Source organism: Molothrus ater, chromosome 21 (genome assembly GCF_012460135.2).
Source record: "Molothrus ater isolate BHLD 08-10-18 breed brown headed cowbird chromosome 21, BPBGC_Mater_1.1, whole genome shotgun sequence".
Classification (NCBI taxonomy): Eukaryota; Metazoa; Chordata; class Aves; order Passeriformes; family Icteridae; genus Molothrus; species Molothrus ater.
The window spans coordinates 866,923-877,838 of record NC_050498.2 but is presented as its reverse complement, the minus strand read 5'-3'; the positions used below and the strand labels follow the sequence as shown (position 1 = coordinate 877,838).

The window sequence follows — 10,916 nt, the reverse complement described above, 5'->3', positions numbered from 1 at the left end:
AGGGCAAAGCTCAGCTCTTACATGGAACAGCCCCTGGCTATTATGGGATGGAAGGCACCTCTGGAGGCCTCCAGCCCAATCCTCACTCAGTAGGGTCACTCCGGGGCTTGTCCAGGTCACAAAACCCTGCAGGGACTGAGGCAGACTCGGAGCCAGACCTTCCCCTGCAGCCTCCCACCTCCCCAGGGAGGGAGGAGCTGCCACTGCCCCTGCAGGAGGTTTGGGATCTCCAGGCACAGGGAAAGCAGAACTCAAGGAGTACAAAGCCAGCACAGCCCGGGCCCGACTGCCTGGCTTTGAAGGCTTTAGATGGGAGATAAGAAACATCAAAACCTCACATTGTGTTATCAAAGGAGGAGTGAAGTCTGCAAACAGCCTAGAAAGCCCTGAATCCTTTTGATAAAAGATAATGCTGAATCTCTAAACAATGTGAGCACTCATTTTCTCTCTCACACTGATTCTGCCACGAAGATTTCTGAGTTTATTCAGCACTACTCGTAGTTCAAGTGATTTCAGCACTAATACCCAAAGGAAGCAGCCAGTGTGAGCTGGAAACCTGTTAGAGATGTGGAGCAGGTGACTGCTGCCAACATTCCTCCAGAACTGCTCCTCCCTGGGCTCAAGTTTGGAGTCTCAGTCTGCAAAAGAGCAAAACACTGCTGGGAGCTGCTTGTGGAGATGGAAACAACTCCAATTGCAGGAGCTCTGCTCTGGGGTGTTTAATGAGCAGCCTGGGCCATCTCACACCTGAGAAAGGAGCTGCAGGTGTTTCCTTGGAGGAATCAGAGTCACAGAAGCTCCAGGGATGGAAGGACCCAGCCCCTGGCCCTGCACAGACCCCAGACCCCACCCTGGCACCCCTGGCCAAAGGCTCCTGGGGCTGCAGCAGCCTCGGGGCTGGGACCTTCCTGTGGGAATCAATCACACAGACTCCATTGTCTTCATGGTGGAAAAAGCCCCTTCTTTAGTCACATAACTCCTTTTTATACACTTGTACAGACCTCGTGGGTGACTCCAGTTGGTCAGGAGCTTTCTTGCCAATTACTTCATTGCTCAGTAACAAGTTGTTACCCTGTGTTAATTGGTCACTCAAACCCCAGGGCGTACGTGCAGGGAAAGTTGTTTGTGAGAGATAGTTTTCATTTTTCTAAGGTGTAAAAACAGTTTATACAGGTGCAGGTTGTTTCTTACCCAGGAATAGATTGTTATGTTAACAAACTGCTCACACCAGGATTGCTTTCACTTGGGAACTTGCAAAGGGCTGGCCTGACAAGGCCAGCCACTGATTTTAGGAGAGCAGGTCTGATCTTATGAGGCCTTTCTTTACAATTTTTCTACCTTACTGCAACACCTTTCCCTGGGGAATACAGGTCTGTCCAAAGTTCTGAGAGGAACAGTGGCTTTGTCTTTAAAATCAAGCTGTGGTAGATAAAACCAGCACTGGGAGATAAAAGAAACAATGGGAAGGATTCCACTGATTGCTGAATGGAAAAAGAGATTTGCTTTTACAAATAAACTTTAGGTTTGCTGATAAATGAAATTAGACATTGAAAGATGAAAGAAACAATGGGGAAGAAAAACCCCTAAATTCTGTAAGAATTATAAATCAAAAGGAGGGGTTATACATTAGAGGGCAATCTTTGGGATCAGGTGTTCTGGGAAGTCTGAACCTCTCAGGTACCTCAGAAATGGGGAAAGAGAGAAGGGAAATGTGGCTGGAAATTGGGATAAAAAGGAGGCTGGGTGCTCCAAAAATTGGAGAGACCCCAGGGGATGCCCCACGGCCTCTCCCTTTATTGGAATAAAGTCAAAGGACTCCTCTGTCTCCTCTTTGGACACAAACCTCTGGTGTTTGTGGATTGATTTTCCCAACACTTCCATCACCCAACGCTGCCAGCAGCCCATGCTGGTGGCTGAGCAGGGGAGGAGCAGCCCTGGCTGCCCCACAGGAGGGTGTGGGGGTCAGTCAGAAAGACAAAAGGGGGATTGAGGTTTTACCAGCCCAGCCTGAGCCTGGGAAAGAAGCAAATAAAACAAAAGTCCAAGTGAAACCTTAAGGCTCAAACAAATCCATCTGCACTGTTCTGGCTCTCAGCCACGGGATGGTTGGAGCTGGGCTGGAGGAGTGTGAGGAGCTGCCCCCAGTCCAGAGGGGCTCAGGAGGGTGGGAGCCCCCAAATCCCTGAATCCCACCTGGGTGTGCCCTGCAGGGGAAGGAGAGGAGGATCTGCAGCTGTTGGAGCCCGACCCCCCTGGCTGTGCCCTCCTGGCAGGAGCCACAAGGGCCCCCCTGAGCCTCCTTTGCTCCAGGCTGAGCCCCTGCCCAGCTCCCTCAGCTGCTCCAGCCCCTCCCCAGCTCCATTCCCTGCCCTGGACACCTCCAGCCCCTCAGGGACATTCCGGAGTTGAGGATCCCCATGGCCAGGATGCAGCGAGGGCTGCACCGAGCCCGTTCCAGTGCAGAACTCTCCAGCCAGGCCCCATTTCCACAGCTCAGCGTCCAGAGGGGCTCAGTGCCAGCCCCTCATGGCCAGGTGCCCATGGGGATGATGTGACAGGAGGCTCCAGCTTTCCCAGAAAGGCACCCCGGGCTGCTCCGGGCTTTAGCAGCTGATCATTGCTGCCTTTGATGCTCTCCCTGCTTCCCAACCAACACGTGTTCAGCACTGAGAGGATTTCACAGCTGAGCCGAGCCCAGCCCCTGGCACAGAGAGGGAGTTTAGCAGTGCTTGATCTCCCAGATGGTACCCCAGAGGTGAGGATTATGTTGTTATCAGCATCCCTAAAAATGCTGGTGATGGGAACAGCAGAGACACGGAAAGGATAGAGCGTTTCTTCCGTCAGGATTTCACCACCTTTTTATAAGTAATTGCTGGTTTCTGAATTTTTTCAAGATTTTCTTTGGTTTGTTGTTTTTTTGTTTGTTTGGTTTGGGGTTTTTTTTTGGGGGGGGATTGTTTGGTTGGTTTTTTGGTTTTTGTTTGTTTGTTTGTTTGTTTGGGTTTTTTAGTTTTGGGTTGGTTTGGTTTTTTTGTGGGTTCTTTTATTTTTTCCTTTTTTTTTTCCCCTGAAGTAATTCCTTGCAAGCCTTCTCATTGACTTCAGTCTGTCCTGAAGCGATGGGGATCTTTTGGTTTAAAAATTTGTATTTGGAAGATGCCCCCAGTCACTGCTCCCTGGGGGTCTGAGTCCCCATCCCAGGTGAGGCATCCACCCTCCCCAGCAGCTCCAGAGCCTGGCCTGAACTGGGATGGGGAGAAGGTGGAAATACATCCTTGAGGCAGAAACTCAGCTCCAAGGAATCCCAGAATGGGTTGGGTGGGAAGGGACCTCAAAGCCCATCCAGTGCCACCCCTGCCATGGCAGGGACACCTCCCACTGTCCCAGGCTGCTCCAAGCCCTGTCCAGCCTGGCCTTGGGCACTGCCAGGGATCCAGGGGCAGCCCCAGCTGCTCTGGGCACCCTGTGCCAGGGCCTGCCCACCCTCACAGGGATCAATTCCTAATTCCCAATATCCCATCCATCCCTGCCCTCTGGCACTGGGAGCCATTCCCTGTGTCCTGTCCCTCCATCCCTTGTCCCCAGTCCCTCTCCAGCTCTCCTGGAGCCCCTTTAGGCCCTGGCAGGGGCTCTGAGCTCTCCCTGGAGCCTTTTCCAGGTGAGCAGCCCCAGCTCTGCCAGCCTGGCTCCAGCCCTGGGAGCAGCTCCTGGGGCCCCTCTGGATTTGGGCACCAGGGATGGGGCACTGGGTGCTGACAGCCATAAATCCCCTGCACTCCACGGGCTGGATTCACCCCCACCCTCCTTGGCCTCCCTGGTGCTGCTCCTGGGTCTCAGGGGTGCAGGTCTGGCCTGGAGGAGCTGGGCTGGTCCCTGGCTGGGTCCCCTCCTCCCAAATGTCCCTGCTGGACCCGGGGCCAGCAGCTCCAGCCACCTCCAGCCCCTGCTCCCTGAGCTGGGCCAGGGAGGAGACCCAGGACAGGGGGACCTGCTGAGCTCCCAGCCTGGCACAGCTCAGCCCCAGCAGGGCCAGGGCTTCCTTTGCAAGATTTCCCTGGGATTTCTTGTCTCCCCTTCCCCACAGTGAAGGAGCAGAAATGTCCTGGCTGGGTTGGGTCCCTCCCTCTGGCAGCTCCTCAGTTTGCAGGTGACAAAATGAGGAGGTGACAAAATGAGGACGATGCCCTTCCTTCAATTAATTCCCATCTCTTCTTCCTTCCCCCTCAGGGCACAGCAGCAGCTCCAACATCATAAATGATTTAGGAGTGGAGCCAGATGAAGCCAAAGCTGATGGATGACAATGCTCTGCTTGGGGGAATGTTTTCCTGCTGGAGGTTTTTTGGAAACAAATATATTTATCCTCATGCAAAATTGAAGCGCAGCCCCCATGGCAGGTGAGTCAGCCCTGAGTCAGGATCCAGCAGCAGCACAGCTGGAAGAGCCCATGGAGCAGCCAGGAGGGCTCCAGGCTGTGCCAGGGAAGGGGGAACTGGACCAGGCACAGGACTCCTCAGGGCCCCTCCAATTCTCCCTGGCTTTAAGAGGTTCAAATGATTTTTGTCCATTTTGCCCCTCAGGGTGGAACTTCCTGAGTCTCCAGGCTGGGTTTGGAAGCACCAGGTGCCCCCTGGCAGGAAGTGGCAGCCAGGACATGCTCTGTGCCTTGGCTTTGGGTAAAACGCCCCAAACCAGGGCAGGGGGCAGCAGGAGGATGGGGAACCCCAGCAGCACCGTGATCCAGATCAAAGCCTATGGAAAAGGGGATGCAATTACAGGTATTGAGTCAGATACACTTAGGGCAGCACGAGAGCATGGGCTGGTCCTGAACTGTGACACCAGAGAGGTTCTCCCAGCTGGGATCTCTCACTGCCCTTGGCAGAACAGAACCCTCCCTGAACTCGGGTCACTTTTCCCAGGTGCATCCATTCCCTGAAAGCCTCCCTGAGCAATCCCAGCCCTGCAGCCCCTTTTAGCTCCACCAGGAGCAGTTCCAGGGGAGGCAGGAGGTGCTCCTGTGGGAGGGCAGCAAATCCCTGCTCCCAGCAGGGCAGAGCCTCCCTGGCACAGCCAGAGCAGGGTCCCAGAGCTCCAGCTGTGCCAGCCAGTCCCCAGTTCTGGGTGTCCCCACACAGGCAGAGGGGTCTGATCTGGGTCCTTGTGTTCTCTTGTGCCTCTGTAAACGCTGGGCGTGAGCACCCAGCTCACCTGGGTGGATTTGGGCACTGGAAGATCCACCCTGAGCACGAGGCAACCCCAGTGGAACTGCAGGAGCAAATCCTGCCCTGGGAGCAGCTCCAGATGTGGCCTAGGTGGGTGTGGATCACAGGATTTGGAACATGCCTGATACCAAGGCCTGAAAGTCATTAATGCAACAAATTCATAGTTTAGGGCAAACTTTAGGTAATTTTTTTTTAATGATATGTTATTTCTTCTTCATTCCCTTTGAATCCTTTCAATCCTTATGAATATTTGTAAGAAAACTGAATTGACTCAGCTTTTTATTTGAAAAAATCAAACAAAGATGAGGAAGATGTGATGGGTCCAGCCTCTGTGGTCAGGTGATGCTGAATGCCCATCCAGGAAATCCTGTGATCCACCAAATCCACATCCTGGACATGGAACCATGCCTGGCTCCACCCCACAGGGCTGAGCTGTCCCACAGGGCAGGGGAAAGCCCCGTTTTAGGACATGGCAGGTGCCAATTCCCATGGGAATGCTGTGGCACTGACCCCCTGTCACCCACACTGTCCCCTGCAGTGCCCTCCCTGCCCAGCACCAGCTGGGAGCAGTGGGGAGGAGCAGGGAGAGGATGGGGGGAATGCAGGGACATGGAGAGGATGGGGGGGAATGCAGGGACATGGAGAGGATGGGGGGAATGCAGGGACATGGAGAGGATGGGGGGGAATGCAGGGACATGGAGAGGATGGGGGGAATGCAGGGACATGGAGAGGATGGGGGGGAATGCAGGGACATGGAGAGGATGAGGATGGAGGGAGTGTGAGGACAAAGAGGAGATCAGGAGATGGATGGAGGGAGCACAGGGAGCACCAGGGAGAGGAATGGAGGGAGCACAGGGAGGATCAGGGAGAGGAATGGAGGGAGCACAGGGAGGATCAGGAGGGGCCTCTCAGTGAGTCCTCCCAGCTGAGCCTCGTGGGGGTGGGACCCTGTGTGACAGGGACAGCAGGGACTGGGTGTCCTGGGGGGCTGCAGAAGAAATGGCACCAATGCCAAGGACAGGACAAACACCATTTTCTTTGGAGCCCCCTGGATTCCCAAGGGAAGGCACTGTCAGGGAGCTTTGGAGCACCTCACAGCACGAGCTGGTTCTGGGGCTGCTCTCCCAGAGCAGCTCCTGCAGCTGCCAGGGCTCCCAGGGCCAGCAGGGAACTGGGATGGACTGGGAGGGTTCTGCCAGGGAGGTGGGAGTGGGATGGAGGGAATTTAGGAAAGAGGAAGAGGTGCTGAAGGCCAAGATCCATTGACGGGAATGTGGTGGGTCCTGGTGGACACCAAACACACCAAGCCCCAAAATTCCAGCTGATGGTGCAGGGTTAACTGGAGGTTTGTGTCCAGGGAAGGGAACAGAGCTGGGAAGGGTCTGGAGCCCCAGGAGCAGCTGAGGGAGCTGGGCAGGGGCTCAGCCTGGAGCAAAGGAGGCTCAGGGGGGCCCTTGTGGCTCTGCACAGCTCCTGACAGGAGGGGACAGCCGGGGGGGTCGGGCTGTGCTCCAGGGAACAGGGACAGGAGCAGAGGGAACGGCCTCAGGCTGGGCCAGGGGAGCCTCAGGGGGGACATCAGCAGGAATTTCCCCATGGAAAGGGGGCTCAGCACTGGCACAGCTGCCCAGGGCCCTCCCTCCACCCCCCTGGGGTGGAGTCCCCATCCCTGGCCATGCCCAAGGCCAGGCTGGACAGGGCTTGGAGCAGCCTGGGACAGTGGGAGGTGTCCCTGCCATGGCAGGGGTAGAACAGGATGGGCTTTAAGGTTCCTCCAAGCCAAACCAGCCCAGGATTCTGTGATTTTTCTAAACATACTCAGGAAAGGCACCCACCATCCATCACCTGTGGACCCACCCAATATTCCCCCTTCCACCCCACATGTTAGGAAAGAGCTCTTACACAACATTTGTGCTTCTCATCTTCCAGTCAACCTCCCACCCTCCCTGCCAGACCCTGCTCAGCAGCCACACCAGAGGCACTCTAGGAAAAACTCCTTTATTTTCTTTCTGCTTTAGAAACTCTTTGTACAGCTTAAGAAAAGAGGCTGCCTTTAAAAAGCAATGGAATCCCCAGGTCAGGGATGCTCCATCTACAGCACTGGGCACACCCAGCTGGAGCCCACAGGGCTCTGAAGGACTGGAGCTGGTGTTTAGGGCTGCTGTGAGTGGGATAACACTGCTCCCAAACCTCATTCCCAAAGCCATGAGGTTCAAAGACACTTGGAGAGGTATCAGAGGCTGCAGCTGATATCCATAGGGGTGCTGTTACACCATTCCCAAGGTTTGGCTTCTTGGGAATGGGGTTTTTACAGGAAATGGCACCAGTGTGTAAAATACCTGAACCTGAACAAAGTCCCTAAAATGATGCTCCCAGCAGGGATCAGCTTTTGGATCCAGGTCTGGCTGTGGCCCTGATCCAACCTTTTGGGGCTGAAATTCCCTGACATTTTTCCTTAGGGATGTGGAATGCTTTGGTGCCAGGCTCTCCTTACACAGGAGCCCAAGGAACCCTCTGGCCCCACATCCCACTCCAAACATTCCCCACTGAGGAGATCCCAGCACTGCCCCACCCCTGCTGCTGAACCAGTTCTGATTTTTCTCAAGAGAAGAACATTATCAATATTTTCATCCAGGAAGCCCTAAAAACAGGAGGGAAGGGTTAAAAATCCAGGCTGGACCCCCTTCCCAAACATCAGGATAATCCAGGTGGGTGGATCCAAGATGGGGGTCAGCCCGAAATGGAGTCCTGGGAAGGCCAGGGTGAGGGAGCCCCAGCCCTCAGCACCCCGAGGTGTCCCGTGCCTTGTTCTTCCTCTGGAATCTCACATCCAGGGGGTCGAATCCCCGTTCCTTGGCCCCAAAGAGGGCCCAGGGAGGAGTCCTGGCCGTGTACTCGGCTGCTGTGAAGGTCCTGGCGCCGCCGCTGCGCTCGCGCTCCCTGACCAGCTCCTGGAAACGGCCGTAGTCAATCCAGGTCCTCCACTCGCCATCCACCTGGAACTGCAGACACAACAGTCAGGGAGCCAGGAGAGCCAGAGCACCAACCCCAGGCTGTGCTGGGGTCAACTGGGATCCCCAGCTGGTGTTTTCCTAATTCTGCCTCACAGGGAGGTGCAGTAAAGCCATCCAGAGGCCCTGCCAGGATACAGCTTGAGTAGGAAAACAGGAGGGACTCAGGTGCATAAACACCCAGAGCCAGCAGGGAACTGATTCTCCACCTCTGCTCTGCCCTTGTGAGACCTCCCTGCAGAGCTGCCTCCAGCTCAGGAATTCTCAGCACTGAACAAGCTCATCCTGCTGGAGCAGGCCCAGAGCAGGCCCAGGAGCTGCTCCCAGCAGAGCCCTCTGCTCTGGAGCCAGGCTGGCAGAGCTGGGGGTGCTCACCTGGAGAGGAGAAGGCTCCAGGGAGAGCTCAGAGCCCCTGCCAGGGCCTGAAGGGGCTCCAGGAGAGCTGGAGAGGGACTGGGGACAAGGGATGGAGGGACAGGACACAGGGAATGGCTCCCAGTGCCAGAGGGCAGGGATGGATGGGATATGGGGAATGAGGAATTGTTCCCTGGCAGGGTGGGCAGGCCCTGGCACAGGGTGCCCAGAGCAGCTGGGGCTGCCCCTGGATCCCTGGCAGTGCCCAAGGCCAGGCTGGACAGGGCTGGGAGCAGCCTGGGACAGTGGGAGGTGTCCCTGCCATGGCAGGGGTGGCACTGGATGGGCTTTGAGGTCCCTCCAACCCATCCCAGAATATCTCCATGAAGGCTGCACTGTTGGATGCTTTGCTGGAGCCTTCAGAGTACCAGATCCTCCCCCACTTTCCAGGAGGGAGGCTCCTAAAATGCCTCCCAAAGCCTTCCCAGCCTTCTGCCCTTGCCCTTGACACTTCCATGGGAGAGCCCTTGGTGTGGGGAGCTCTGCAGGACAGGTGTGGATCTGGGGCCACAGCCAGGTACCCCTCGAGGAGAGACCTTGCCAAGGTCACCCCAACCCCAGCGTGGGACTGTGGCTCCAGGGCAGCCCAGCCTGGAACAATGGCCCAGGAGCAGCACCAGAGGCACGTGCCAAGGGATTGGGAATGATTTGGGATGAATTTGGGATGGATTTGGGCAGGAGGGCTGTGGTTGGGAACGGGGGAGATGGAGAGGTTTAATGACACAAATCCTCTTTCCATGTGAAGAATGGCTCACTTTGACAAGCTGGAGCTGCATTTGTCTCCCAGACCTGCTCTGCCCATTTAGCCCCAGCTTTGGCTGAAGCCTCAATTAGGATTTACCTAAGCTAAGAGCTTATTACGCATTTCATCCAAAAAAAGAGGGAAAACAGACCGGCTCCTTGGTTATTGTGGATTTTTTTCCCCCCAAACTTGATGGCTGTGCATTTCAAATGGCACTTGACTTTGTGCCCAAGAGCTAAAAGCTTTTTTGGTTGGGAAAACTGCTGACACCCCTGAAATTCTGCACTCAGCCGTGGCTGCTGCTCCTCCATCCCTGCCCATGGAATTACAGCGTGTCCCTGTGGGGCTGGAGCCAGGAGGGGACACTGCAGAATCACAGCACTGGGAACCAGTCCTGGCATCAATCAAGGGGCCCAAGGCTCATTTCTCTTGTGCCAAGGTGGGGACATGTGTGAGGCCACCAGGAGAGCAATGGCAGAGGAGACATCGTGTCACCTGAACAGGAAAAACCCTGAGCCCAGAGAGGATCGGGGCTCTGCAGAGCTGAGCTCCCCCCAGGGCTGGGGAGGTGACAATGTCACACCTGACACCAAACTCTGCTCCCTCCAGGTTTGATCCATGAACACTCAGCAAATTCAAGGGCAAACCCCAAAGCAGAGGATCCAGCAAAGCCTTTAAGGCCCAAGGGGGATTGGCCTCCCACTGCCAGAGGGTTGGATGGGACACTGGGAGGGAATTCTCCCTAGTGAGGATGGGCAGGGGCTGGGATGGAATTCCCAGAGCAGCTGTGGCTGCCCCTGGAGCCCTGGCAGTGCCCAAGGCCAGGCTGGACACTGGGGCTGGGAGCAGCTGGCACAGTGGAAGGTGTCCCTGCCATGGCAGGGGGTGAGACTGGATGGGTTTGAGGCCCCTTCCCACCCAATCCCCTCCAGGATTCTGTGACCCCATTCCCACCAAGCTTGGATCCATTCCAAAGCAGATCAACCAATGATCAGCATTTTTAGTGCAGTGACAGCACAGCCATGAACCACAGCACCAGAGGGGCAGGTGTGTCAGGGGGAGAAATGGCTCCTGCTGAGGAATAAATCCCAAACCCAGAGGGAGGAAGAACAGCCCCAGCTGCCCAACTGAGATTTACAGCTTGGATTTAACAATGTTGTGATTGTTTGAGGGGGAACAAAAGATTTAGGGCTCAAAGCAGTTTCACAGCATCCATACAACAGGTGAGCCAACCCTAAACATCCCTGGGATCCCAGCCTAACATGGGCAGGTGTTTTAGGGAACTGTTCACTGCCTGTGGAGCCCTTCAGGGTGATAAATACATTGACACAAGGGAAATGGCTGAGAGCCCTCCCCTGGTTCTTCCCTAAGCTGGAATCACAGAGTGCCACAGCTCCTTCAGCTGGCCCTGGGCTGGGCTGCAAAGGGAAACTCTCCCTCCCTGAGGGCTCTGCCAGCACCGGGGTGACTCAGGAGCCTTCCCCTGGAGCTCCTGGAGCCCCTGAGCTCCAGTCCCCAGGGTCCCAACAC

The 10,916-nt window shown here is 55.7% G+C and overlaps 1 protein-coding gene across 1 annotated transcript in view; it reads right to left on the bottom strand.

Moving 5' to 3' along the window:
• Positions 1-7,201: 7,201 nt before the first annotated feature.
• Positions 7,202-10,916, bottom strand: part of LOC118694280 (S-adenosyl-L-methionine-dependent tRNA 4-demethylwyosine synthase TYW1-like) — a 98,397-nt gene continuing 94,682 nt past the window's right edge. The window contains 1 exon segment of the mRNA XM_054517037.1: positions 7,202-8,221. Within this exon segment, the coding sequence (XP_054373012.1) occupies positions 8,000-8,221 (222 nt within the window). The 3' untranslated portion in view covers positions 7,202-7,999.